Source organism: Hippopotamus amphibius, chromosome 16, assembly GCF_030028045.1.
Source record: "Hippopotamus amphibius kiboko isolate mHipAmp2 chromosome 16, mHipAmp2.hap2, whole genome shotgun sequence".
Lineage (NCBI taxonomy): Eukaryota > Metazoa > Chordata > Mammalia > Artiodactyla > Hippopotamidae > Hippopotamus > Hippopotamus amphibius.
Window position 1 is genome coordinate 27,949,787 of NC_080201.1, and position 13,662 is coordinate 27,963,448.

A 13,662-nucleotide genomic window follows, 5' to 3' on the forward strand; every position below is an offset into this window, starting at 1 on the left:
TTCTGAGGTGGGGAGGGAAAACTTTGAACTACACTTTCCTTTTTGAAACATACTGATGGTTAAAGTTTCATCTTGGTTTTCTATCTCTTCCTGAGTCTTATTTGGATAATTATTTCTGAAGTTGTCTACTTTATATTCGCATACAGTTGTTAATAGAATTCTCTTAGGACTTAAAAACAATATATCTGTAATTATGCTTTCCCTTACATTTGTAATATTATTTGTACCTTTACTCTCTTTTGTCTCTTTAAAAAAAAATCAGTGTTGTTAAAGATCTCTTATTAATAATGCTTTCAAAGAATCAGCTTTTGGTTTTGTTGCTCAGATAGTTTGTTAGGTTTTCTTTTTTGTTCTGTTTCTGCTCCTGTTTTGATTATTTTCTTCCATCTTTCCTTCTTTCTTCTGTAATTATTTTCTTTTTGGGGTTTTCACTATTTTTCCTGTTAACTTCTTGAGCTGTAGTCAGCTCGCTTGATTTGTTTTGTCTTTCTTGATTGGTAGTAAGTGTGCTTTAAGTCTGTACAACCTGAAGCACTATTTTAGCTACATTCCATGCTTATGTAACTCACTTCTGTAGTTTTTAAATTATAAGTACAAATCCCAAACTCATGGATTTGGGTTTTTCTCCCCAAACCTTTTAGTTTGAAAATTTTAAAACCTACTGAAAATCGGAAAGAGTAGCACAGTTAATGCTGTTATATTACCTTGATTTACTTCTTAGTGTTTTGCCACATTTGTAGTTATTTCTCCCCCCTCCCCCAGCCTCCCCTCTTTGTCTGTCTTTTTGTTGAAGTCATCTTAAAGTAAGTTGCAGACATCATGGTACTTCACTCTTAAATATGCCAGCACTGGAACTAGGTAGGACGTTTTCCCACCTAACCACAATACTGTTAGTACACTTAAGAAATTTAATATTTATATAATAATATATTGTATGGAGCTTATATTCAGAAATTTCCCAGTAATTGTTGTCCTGGGAATGTCCATTCAGGATCCACTTGGGTTTTTTGTTTGGCTGCTTGGTTTTTTTAATGATTCTTTTGGTTCCTAATTTGATTGCACTGTGTCCAGAAAACATGATCTATATAATGTTGATTATTTGGAATTGTTTGATGATTGCTTTGTGACTTTGGTACACAGACATTTTTTATATCAAGCTTGTTAATTTAGATCTTGTTCAGTTCTTCTATGGCCTTGCTAATTTTTTCCCTTAATATTTTGTGGTACTGGTTTGGTTAGTTTCTCCTTGAATAGGAAAAGCCAATTTCTAAAAGTTGGAATGAATAGTTATAGAAAACTCCTAGATTCAGAATTATCTCAAGGAAGCTAAGGTACTGTTTTAAGGTGGAAAGTGGATTTGTTGAGTTATGCTTCTCAGTTTTTTACGCCTTTGGAAAAGGATAAATAAAATTGAATATACATTTTAAGCAAAATTTATATCATTTGGGCATTTAAAAAATTTTTGAGACATCCCGAATGTCTTGAGAAGGTGGTAGACTCATTAATCTGTGGAAAATTTCATGTATCATTCACATAGAATTAGGCCTTGACCACCTGGTTATCTTGAGGCATTATTAATGCTGTTAGGATTTGATGTGGAGATGGTGCGTTCACAGACTAAATAAAGTTCCCTTAATTGGGGAAACAAAATTTACTTTTATTATAGATCGACATTATTTTGTCATTTCTTTGTAAGACATTTTCAGGTGATTTGTAGTAACTTTGATTTGCTTGATTAATGATTTGTTCTGCTTCCTTAAATTTCTAAAGATGTTGCCCTTGGTTTCATTCTGGATCTTGGGGTTATGTGTGAACTGTGCCAAAAGGGTCCCCTCTGCATTCAACGCCTTTCACTTTTACTTTATGTCATATGCCCCCCCACTTTTTCTTCTCTCTGGACATAGAGCAAGCTGTGTGTGGCAGGGAATGTGCAGGCTGTGTGTGCAGGGTGAGAGTTTGCTGTGTTGGTGATTCCCACATCTCTCTCTGGGAACCTTCCTGAAGTGAGAAGTCCTCCTGAACGACAGTCATTAAGGATGGGGCCTTGGAATCTGTAGCGGCACCACAACTGGAGCCTGAAGAACTGTCTTTGTGTAGACAGCGTGAGTGAGGCCCACTTGTGGCCATTCCTTTCTGGGTGTTAATTTTAGACCAAGAAGGTGCTGATTCTCCTGATCAAATTGCATTTTTCCCATTCTTGGACTTTCTGAGGTTAATTAAAAGTCCCAGGAAATTTCTGCCTTGGGCCCTTTGAATAGTCCTGGAGTATAAACTGACTTCTAGAAAAATGTCAGTGTGTTTGAAGCTTTGGAACCAAACTAGGATTGATGAGTAGTTTTTTTCTCAGCACCTTTGTAATCTTCCAGGAAGCATAGGCTTGTTTTGTTTTTGACAAGTCACTTACTTTACGAAAATGTGAGTGAAACTGACTTCCTGGCAACATTTTGCATTTGGTTGGTTAATGATGTTCTCCACGTAGCTGACTAAGAAGAATGGAGGAGAAGTGTGGTTCTTATGAAATTTCCCTCCCTAATTTGTCATGGAATCTGAGTACTTTTGTTTCTTGAAGACGGTTTTAATTTTGTTCCATTGACTAGGGAGCATCATCAAATGCATATTTATTGACTGCCTTCTGTGTGCAAGCACAGAACTGCCACACATGGTGTGGGGTATATGAAACATGTTATTCTGCTGTGCAAGGACTTAGAATACGGACAGAGTTGTACGGTGGAGCCTTGACAAGCTTGAGGGAGGGGAAGTTCAGAGATCTTGAATCACCAAATCAGGGACTGTCAGCAGCTTTGGCGCCCGTTCCTCCCCATCAGGCATATGCTGCAGTACGCAGGGGCAGCGGCGTGGGACTCTTGGCGTGTGGGACTCCTGGTGTGTGGGCAAGGTGAAGAAGCCTCTTGTTGTTCACAACAGAGTGAGGTATTATCTTGAGGATTTTGGGTCACTGCCAATACCCGAGTGCGGAATGTTAACTCTGGGGACATTGCTGTTCTCGGTGTCCTGTGTGCACCACAGAGAAACAGTGAATGGCCTAGGGATTCAGAGAAGGAAGAGACCACTGTGGGCTCTGTGGCGCCCAGGTGAGATGGTTATGACTTTACTGGCTAAGGGGGAGGGGCGGGCAGTCTAGATTTGGGGGAGGGAAGAACAGAGGTGGCAAACACAGGTTTGTGTGGGCAGAGTGGAACTCCTGGGGGCTGCAGTGGAGAAAGCTACAGGAGTTAGAGGGAGCCAGCCTCTGGAGTCTAGAGAGTCCTGAATTTCAGGCCTGGGTGGTAAAATGTTACAGGTGTGGTTTGTCTCCTTCCCAGAGATCCTGAAAATGAGAGTGAATGTCAACCTGTCCCTCAGGACTTTGCAGTGTATTAGGCGTAAACGCTATGGTCAGCTAGTGTTTTTTAATTGATATTGATTGGAGTAGCTAGAAATACTGTGTTGGCAGTCCAAGGATGTTTGTTTTTATGCCTTACACCATTCACATGGATGCTTGGCATGGATACCACATGGTATGAGAGGAAAGCCTTCCATGGATAAAGGTCCAAATAATAAAATAGCCCTCACTTGTTTCCTGGAAATAGAAAATTCTAGGGTTATTGGAAAATGCTGTTTTCAGTTTCATGATCTGTTTATTGACTTGAGGCTCAACTTGGCACAGTCTCTGGGAGTGATCTCCTTAACTCTCAGAGGAAGAGCTGATTTGGCACCCAAAGAGATGATATCTTTGGCCCATGTCTGTACATACAGACTGTCAGTGTGCTGCTGAGAAGCCTTTCTTTCTATGCAGAGCTTGGGTGTTTGGCTGTTAGGCAGTTGAGTCTCTCCTGAGCAGAAGTGGTGGCATGTTTGTGCCATTGGGCCTAAATGCGGTTCAGTCCCAAGCAGGGTCAGCTTCCAGCAGTGGAGCAGCTCCAAGGCACCACCAGTATACTGGAAAGTATGTTTTCATTTTCTGTAGTGCTGTGAGTGAAATCAGATACTCTTACTAAGCTGGAAGGAGAATTACTCTTACTTAAAAAGGGAAATTTGAGAAAGGGGCTAAGTCCTGGTGTTAGGAGATGTTAGATCTGATTCTTGACAAATCTGTTGTTTTTCCTAAAAAAAATTTTTTTGAACAGATAGTATGTTTACGTGGATCTAAAATGTAAAGCAATACACAGTGAAAAGTCATTCTTGCAGATACAAACATGCATGTGTAGTTTTAGTTCCTCCTCCTTTTACACAAATACATTGTATATGCTGTTCTGTGCACTTTGGAGAGATTCCCTGCATGGCTTGAGTCTTCCAAGAAAGAAACAAAGTAGGTTTAACAAAGGTGTACTGATTAATTTTATAAAAGGTGCTGCTTGGACTGATGGGGAAAGAGATTTATTTGGATTTGATTGTCTAAAATAATAATACAGTTTCTAATGGGTTTGTGATGATTTAAATGAACCTGGTTGTGTAAATTCTACTCTGTCTCAGAAATTGAAATTAAAAAAACAAAACTCTCAGTGGGTGGATCTTTGGATTACCAATTATGAAAACTCATTTGTATATCATTTAGGCCTTGGAATCATTTTCAGAACTTATATCCATCCATCCCTCCCTCTTTTCTTTCCTTCTGTCTTTCCTTTTTTTTTTTTAACATCTCATTCCACCACTTTTTCCCCACTAAACATTTTATGTCTTTAATTCCCATCAGTTTTTGCCTATGAAGTGTTCTTTTTTTCCAGACTGGAATTGGTTTGCGGGGAGTGGAGATTATAGATTTTTTTTAAAGTCTCTTGCCATCTCCAAATGCTGTAGTGGTTCATTTTCCTCATGTTTCATGAACAGACTGACTGTCTTGCCACCGTTTTACCATGTGGCCTGATGAAGTTTTTCAGGTTCTGCTATCTACGTGGAACTCAGTTCTCTAAAGTAAACTGTGGTGCTGCAATGGGTTGTTTTGTTTGAAGTTCAGTAAGAATGTGAGGACAATGGGACAACTTGGACTTCATCTCCATAATAATGTAATCATGGGTGTTGAAATCATGGAGCATTACACAAGTTTTTAAAAGATTCAAGTTGGTATAAATGATTTTTCCCACTTTGGGATTCCTTTTGTTTTTTTCTTCTGAATATTGAAGTATTGGACCCTTGTCTTTAGTTTTTGCTTTTATTTGTTCCAGATCAGGTAATAAGAAGTTCTGTGATTCTTGAGTGACTTAAGCACTAAGTTTACAGAGAACAATGACCAACTTTGGGATAACAAGATGCAGTAAGACTAACTTTCTGTTTTCTGAACTCTGTTTCAGCAACTGTACCAGATCCTGACAGACTTTGATATCCGGTTTTATATGTATGAACTACTTAAAGTAAGTCACAGTCATAAACAGTGAAATTTTTCAGGATTATTCATTAAAGAAGTTTTTGAGAGGACATAGAGAACTCAAGAAGAATATTTCTTGATACCCAGAGAATTTAGTGGTGTTTTTTGGTTTGGGGTGGGAGTTAACATTATATTGAGGCCTCCATAATGGGATCTTTACATAGAAACTTTTCAGTGGAACTGAGGAAAAATGGCCAAGTTAGGGGTAGTAGGGACATTATACCAGAGGTTAGAACCTTCCTCTTCATGACTCTTGTTGGTCCTTGGTTTTTTTTTTTTTTTATTGTTTTTTGTTGTTTTTGTTGCTTAATTAATACTTATTAGTTTCCATTACATAACAAATCACCCCAAACTTAGTGGCTTTTTAAAAATGATTTATATTTCCTATAATTCAGTGAGTTAGCTAAGTGAATCTTTTGGTCTGGGTCAACTTGACTAGGGCAAGATGGTCCAGGATGGCCTCATTCACACATCTGGGATGGCAGCTGGAATAGCTGAAGTCTCATTCTGCAGAAGGTTGATCTGGGCTGCTTCCCATAGTGGTCTCATCAGGTCCTAAGAGCAAGAGAGGACAAGCCTCGATATACGTGAACACTTTTCAAGCCTCTGGTTGTGTCATATTTGCTAATGCCCTATTGGCCAAAGTAAGTCATGTGGCCAAAACTAGATTCAGAGGGTGGAGAAGTAGACTTCACTTTTCATGGGCAGAGCATTGACGTCACATCGTGGAAGGACGTGCATACAGCAGTGGTGGGCATTTTATGGCCATCCTTTTCTCACCATTTCTCACAGTCCCCTTCTTGTGAGACTGCCTACCCTCTAACCTACCTGTTTAGCCCTGGCTAGTTAACCTTAACATGCAGGAAGAGGTGATGGCCAGACCTTCTAGGAGACTGAGATGTTCAGGTGTTACTCATTGACGGAGGAGGGCTCTTTTTTAGGTGGTCTAGGTAAACCCTTAAGTAAAGAATTCTAAAAAGGTTTGTAAAATGGAACAGACCAATGTTTTTTTAGGGTTATGGATCACTAAGAATCTAATGGAAGCTATGAACCGCACCCACCCACCCCCCACTGCCAGTGCATGTAAAAATATACATATAGCATTACATGAAGTTTTAGGGTGGAATGCATGGATCTCAATTTAAGAAACTCTGAAAGAATGTAAAGATGTCTAAGGTATTTGTATTATTGAAGAAAATTGCCAAGATGGAGTTTTGATGGGATGTGAACAGTTGCTCAAACAAAATACAAGTTAAATTAAGGCTTAAGCTTTAGGGAATGGGAATTTGAAGAACTAACTCTGTGAAGTGAGTGTGTTTTCTTACAAGCACTTACACAGACTATTTGTCATTCTAGCCAAGGTGGTAGATTCACTCATGGTAAATGGGTCTTTCTTTTGTCATTAAGATCAGAAAGGTGAAGAAAGTAGAGCTTGGTTTATCGCACTTTTCTACCTTTTTTCATATCCCCTCCGGGCTAGAATGGAAGGCCTTGGTGAGCTGAGGTTTTTGCTGCCGTGGTGCTGTGAACTGTCAGGCTAGCATATTTCCTGGAGGTGCTTCTCAGAAAATCCCAGGCATTCACTCCATGAGAGCAGCAATCCAGATCTCACAGTTGGTTTTTTTTTTTTTTTAAGAAAGGTATTAAGATTTTGTGGTTAGCTAGCACACCAGAGGTAACATATATAACCTAGTGCAGTTGTCCTTAGATCAGGTAACAGCTCCCAGTGATACAGGTCTTCACAGGCTGGTAATTCCAGTGTCAGTGTCTGATGCCCTGTCTGCCTTCTGGAGGTAGCAGCTATGCGATGGGGGCATACTTTGTGCTAATGAGGCAGAGAACCCCAGATGAAACTTGAAAAACGTGTTTCATGCTCAATGGTCAGAAACGATCAGATTTTTAAACTGAAATAATTCCCCAAGAAATTTAAAAGCAATCAGTAACTCCACAGGGAATCTGACTAGCAGCAAAAAGAATTTATTCCCTTACTGTGTTTGCTTAGCCTTTGCTTTCGTCAGGTATTTTTCACACCTCAGATACTGTGGTCCTAATTAGTTTATTCCTTTGGACAAAGACTAGGCAGAATAACAATCAACACTTCCTAAATTTTCTCATAGAAAAGAAAAAAAAAAAACAGGAATGGGGAAGAGGGAATGTAGGAAATGTGGAAGGAACTGAGGCTGAGGACTGTAATGATTGCTTGATGACTTGCTGAGGCTTGCCACCAAGTCCAAGCTCCTGATTCAGGTTTAGGGAGGTGTGTCCTCAGGAGCCCTGGTAGCCTACAGCACTGCCACAGAGCCCCTGTGGAATCTTGGTACCACTGTTGGTATAAAACAAGACAGAAAATTAAATTGAAGTAGAGCCTACATAGATGAAGTGAATAAATCCTAACGGTATAGTTTTTTGATTTTTTCATGTGTGAAACCTTCACCCACATTGACAGAACTATGCTGTCCAATATAGCAGCTACTGTCTGAAAATAGCTATTTAAGTAAAATAAAAAATTCAGTTCTTGAGTCACATTTCGAGCGTTCTGTGGCCTCATGTGGCTAGTGGCTACCATATAGGAAAGTGCAGATATAGACTGTTTTCTCTACTTGCATAGATTATATTCTCACCTCTACCACCACAGTTTAGTTTTGTCTGTTCTTGACCTTCATATGAAAAGCATCATACACGGTATACCCCTTCGTGTCTGGGGAAAGCAGAAGTTTCTTATTCTTGGAATGCTGGTTCTCTGGATCATTCTCTGGCTTACATTTATTCCCTTCCATGTAAACTTGCCTAGTACAGTGCCCTTGCTAGTCTAGTCCAGTGATTCTCCACCAGGTTAACTTTGTCCCTCAGGGGACACTTGGCAATGTCTCGAACCATTTTTGGTTGTCACAGTTGGAGGGATATTACTGGTATCTTGTGGGTAGAGGCCAGGGATTCTGCTGAACATCCTATAATACACAGGACCACTCCCCGCAACAAAGAATTATCTGGTCCCAGATGTCAACAGTGCTGACTTTGAGAAACCCTAATCTTGTCCCATGGAAAACTCCACCTTGCGAGAGCTCTCAGTGCGAAGCTCATAGTAGGTACCAAAAGATCATGGGTTGCTGTCACTGTTCAAGTATATTATGAGACTCATGTAGGCTTCAAGTGCTTTTTAAGACAAGCCAGTGGGCCCAACATTGAAATTTATGAAAATAGTTATTATGTTAGAAAAGGGAGATTTAGGAGCAAAGTTTTATATTATTTAAAACAAAAAACAAACTTTTAACCTAAATAAGAAATGGGTGAAAGATTTGAGTCAACATTTGTCCAAAGAAGATATGGGATGGCCCAAAAGTATATGAAAAGATGTACAACTTGATCAGTCATTAGGGAAATACAAATCAAAACCACAATGAGATTCCTCTTCGAACCCACTAGAATGGCTGTAATCAGAAAGATAATAGCAAGTGTTAGGGAGAATGTATAGAAATTGGAACCCTCTGATAGGTTGCTGATGGGAATGTAAAATGGTGCAGCCACTTTGGAAAACAATTAGGCAGATTCTTTAAAAGTTTAATGTAAATGTACATACGACCCAGTACTTCCACCCTTAGGAATCTACCCAAGAGAAATGAAAATGTGTGTCCTCTCAAACTTGTACATGAATGTTCATAAGTAGCATTAGTCATAATAGCCAAAAAGTAAAAACAAACCAGATGTCTGTCGACTAGTATATTTATGCTGGAATACTACTCAGCAAGGAAAAAAGCAACATGAATCTTAGAAACAGTATGCTGCATGAAAGAAGATAAAGTACTGTATATTGTATTATTCATTTTATGACTGTCTAGAAAAGGCAAATCTGTAGCAACAGGTGGTAGAGCAGTGATTGGGAAGAGAGGGGAGGGAAGGAGTGGGGAGGGAGTTGGATTGGGGCCTGACTGCAAGCAGGCTTAAGGGAAATTCTTGGGATGAGGACAAAGTTCTAAAACTGGTAATGGTGGCATAGCTTGAGGAATTTACTAAAAAATCATTGACTTGTACATTTATAATCTTAGCTGCATATCAACAATCTTATAGGAAGCAATTTTCTCCCTTAGAGTCAATACAATTCTTAAAGACCAACTGGCTCAGGGATTATTTTTAAGGAAAATACTAATATTAGCATACATGTTAATCTAGAAAACCCACATGAGACACTTATCTAGAAGACAAGTCATATTGCAGCTATATTTGGATGTCATTCTTCATGTACACATGTACTCTTTGGATGTTGTTTGAACTAATATGAGAAGTGACTCCGGTGTGGTTCCTAGATCTGATTTTAAACACATCAAATTAGACCAACAGATTAATGTATGATTTCTAAATCCCGCCAGCTGCAGATAGGAGAGGAGTGCCTAAAGTATATCATTCCGCCTTTTAAAGAAACCTTCATCATAGCCCTTGGCGTCCTCTCCACAGCCCCCTTTCTACCAGCTGCCAGCATAGTGTGCTCAGAGAGCAAGGAGGGGTGCCTTCTAAAGCATGTTTTTTCTCTTTTGTTACAGACAGTAAGGTTGCCCCTTGGGAGACTGTGTTCAGATCAAGCTGTCACAAACAAACAAGAATATGCTTGCAAATGCTGAAAATCAAATCTCTTGCAGTAATATAATATGCCAGTTCTTTAAACATGTTAACAGAATTCTCAGTTTAACATTTTCAAAGACAATATTATGGTCAAGAATTTCACATCTGTGGTAGCACTTACAGAAGGACATTTATAAATATGATGTCCATCCCTATGAAGCTTACAAATTTGATCATGCTCAATAAAAGCTTTTAGAATCACCAAAAAAAAAAAAAAAGAATATGCTTGCATTGGGGGGGTGGTAGAGGGTTTGCTTACTTTTCTCTGTGCTTTCTTATCTAATAGGCTCTGGATTACTGCCACAGCAAGGGAATCATGCACAGGGATGTGAAACCTCACAATGTCATGATAGATCACCAACAGAAAAAGGTACCATTACAGCCAGGCAGCAAAAAGCCTTTCATTGGAAGGCTTAGGGTCGACCAAAACTCTGGCCAGTACCTAGGTGGTTTCTGAAGACGCATGCTGTTTTCTTTGGCAGACTTGCGATATTGTTATTTCTCCAGTCTCCAGTGTTGGTTTCTACTTCGCATAAGCTTAGTACACAAGGAAACTAGACAGCTGACCCTGACTGTAGTCACTTGTTTATGTCGGTCATGATTTTCTGGAGGGCCTCAAGACAGAAACTAGAGCTGGTGATTTTTACTTCCTTTCTTAATGACCCTCAGACCAATCTGCCTGGCCTTAAAAGTACACTTGGGTCCCTCCTGTTTTTGATACTCAGTTCTGATTGTCCCTGAGGGGTGAGTAAATGAATCAACTAGTGTTGATGAGAAGCTAGAGCAGTGCTTCAGTCCTGGAGTAAAAAAGAAAAAGCAAATAAGATTCCAGGTGCTCTACTCTAGAAATGACCTCTTAGTTGCTGAAAAGTATACCATTTAATTAAGTTGAATAAAGGAGTCTGAATAAGTGGATTTATTATTCAGTATTAAAAATGAAGAAATAATGTTTTCTCAGATAACACTTCCTTTTGAGAACTCCATTTTGTAAAAATTTTATCATTGCAGAAAAGAAAAAGAAAAAAAAAGTATACCTTTTTAGCCAGTGAACTTGCTAACATTTTTTATGTAGCCAAGTAATTGTTATCTAATGGGATGTGGCCTTCTTGTAAGACACAGGCATCTGAAGACACTCCTTTCACATGTTTTATTTCTGTCGTATTTATAGCTGCGACTGATAGACTGGGGCCTGGCGGAATTTTATCATCCCGCCCAGGAGTACAATGTCCGTGTAGCTTCCAGGTACTTCAAGGGACCAGAGCTCCTTGTGGACTATCAGGTAAAATTGCTAGTGAAGCACCTCTGGGTGCTTTTCACATTTGCTTAGGGTTTTTCCTGGCTTTTTCTTTTTCCTGGTTTTTATGTAGTCAATTTGGATACATTTAAAATCTAGTCTTTGTTCTACCCCAAAATGATGATAATCATGGACTTTTCTTGGCTACTTTTTTTTTGGCTTTCAATTTAAAAAATCTGCAGAGGTCATCCGAAGACTAGAAACCTAGACACTCAGGTCAGAAAAATGACTACCTGGTTGTGTTTATTTCCTCAGATGTATGATTATAGCTTGGATATGTGGAGTTTGGGCTGTATGTTAGCGAGCATGATCTTTCGAAAGGAGCCCTTCTTCCATGGACAGGATAACTATGACCAGGTGAGCAAACCTCATCGGGCTCCCATCCATTTGGGGGCAGATGCCAAGAAAACAGCATCTTGATAGGAGTGCTGTCCTTGAGCCACTAAATATCACTCAGTATCTGCATATGACCTTCTCTTCAGGGGAAAGAATTTCACAGAATCTTGTCTGCGGTCCCCAAAGATAGAGACAGACAGTGCTGTGTTATGCCCAACTTCTAAGTGGTGTCTGTGAGGAAGCCAAGTACCTCCTTGTCTAATAAAAGAAGATTCTAGTCATTAGATTCTATATCCCCATAATCATCAGCTTCTAAAAGATTATTGTCATAAGTTGTGTTATCATTTTAAAGGCATTTTGGAAATTTGCATTCATGTGAACTTCATATCTGCGAATCTGCTGCCTGTCCACCCCGGGCTCAGATCTATATCTGTTCCCTGGAAATTCAGTGACGGGGAAGTCTCCTAATTCCTTGGTCCAGCATCCCCGAGGGCTTGCAGTGAGTTCTGTGCTCAGTGATTTGGTCAGTTTGTTTTGTGTTTCAGCTTGTTCGCATCGCCAAGGTTCTGGGTACAGATGAGCTGTATGGGTATCTGAAGAAGTATCACATAGACCTAGATCCGCACTTCAACGATATCCTGGGACAGTAAGTAAGAGAGAGAGAGAGAGAGAGGGTCTTACTTTACCCCATTTCAGAAGTGAAAAGGTTAGCTGAAATCACTTTCTAAAGCTTCTGCTTTCTAATTATATCAAAATTGAAATATTCTTTTTCTCCCCCATGTATTTTTTTAACTTGAGATGTTTGGGCATTGTTTACATATGTCTTCTAATCACTTCATCTTTCTAAGAGATAACCTCTTTATCAATAGAAAATGGAAGACAAAATTATGCTACTGAGAAAAGCTTTCTGGTACAGCGTATGCCTATTTTAATGGAAAAATCTTCGAAAGCTGTGATTCTTCTTTGAATAAGAGATTTATAGTTTTGGCCTGTTCTGTGTAATGGATTTTCTGTAAGGGAGCAAATTTTAAAGCATATTTTCAGATGCAGTACAATAGTGTTGAAAAGTAAGTGTTGTGTTGACAATTTGCAGACAGTAATTTTATGGACCCTCCATGTTTCTGAGGCAAGCTCTCTAAATATATCTGCTGAACAATAAAGATTACTCAGCTCCCCCCATGCCTTACCCAGAATTGACTAAAAGCCTGGGGCATAAAAAATTATCTAGAAAGGTTCCACAAATTTTAAATCAGATGTAGATGTTTTAATTCTACATATCAGTCACAGAGCACTGTTTTGTTTGAGGATGCTGTGGTCATAACTATGGGGGGGGGGTGCGGGGGGCAGGTACCAATAAGAATGAGATTTAATGAGCTTGTAATCAGTGCAGTGTTCAAAGACTTTGTTGGCTTTAGCCCTAACATGTAAGGATTCTTGTCAAATTTAACCTCAGAATGTTAATGCTTTCCTTTTCTTCTCAGACATTCACGGAAACGCTGGGAAAATTTTATCCATAGTGAGAACAGACACCTCGTCAGCCCTGAGGCCCTAGATCTTCTGGACAAACTTCTGCGATATGACCATCAACAGAGACTGACTGCCAAAGAGGCCATGGAGCACCCATACTTCTGTGAGTCTCCAGGGGCCTGATTTGTCAAAGGGAAATTCTTCTCCCCTTTGTCTTTGAGGCCAGACAAGAGAATTCTGGGTATTTGGATGAATCATACTTGAGATTTGGCCTCATTAGTTCTAGACTCTTGAAACACCTCTGTAGATCTGTTTCTTGAAGCCCAAAGGTGTTTGCTTGTTCACTGCTGTAGTTCCCTTGAGTCTGGTCTGTTTGACCATTGAGCGTGACCCTGAGTTGATAGATCACAAATATCTAAAGTTTTGTTTTCAAACACATACATTTGTGTGGAAACCTAGTTAAAGATTTTTTTCCCCTCAAAAAAAAAAAACACAAGTGATTTGTTGAAAGTAATAAGGTGACTTTAGCCTATTTTTAAAGAAGGAAATAAATACAAGGAACTTGAGGAAAGGAAAGCAGGGATGGAAG

At 39.4% G+C, this 13,662-nt stretch overlaps 1 protein-coding gene across 2 annotated transcripts in view; it reads left to right on the forward strand.

The window, feature by feature from the left end:
* Positions 1-13,662, forward strand: part of CSNK2A2 (casein kinase 2 alpha 2) — a 36,936-nt gene that overhangs the window by 16,048 nt on the left and 7,226 nt on the right. For both annotated transcript variants that reach the window (XM_057711720.1, XM_057711721.1), the window contains exons 5-10: positions 5,289-5,348; positions 10,263-10,346; positions 11,145-11,255; positions 11,526-11,627; positions 12,152-12,252; positions 13,088-13,236. In XM_057711720.1, the coding sequence (XP_057567703.1) occupies positions 5,289-5,348; positions 10,263-10,346; positions 11,145-11,255; positions 11,526-11,627; positions 12,152-12,252; positions 13,088-13,236 (607 nt within the window). The remainder of the gene's footprint in view (positions 1-5,288; positions 5,349-10,262; positions 10,347-11,144; positions 11,256-11,525; positions 11,628-12,151; positions 12,253-13,087; positions 13,237-13,662) is intronic.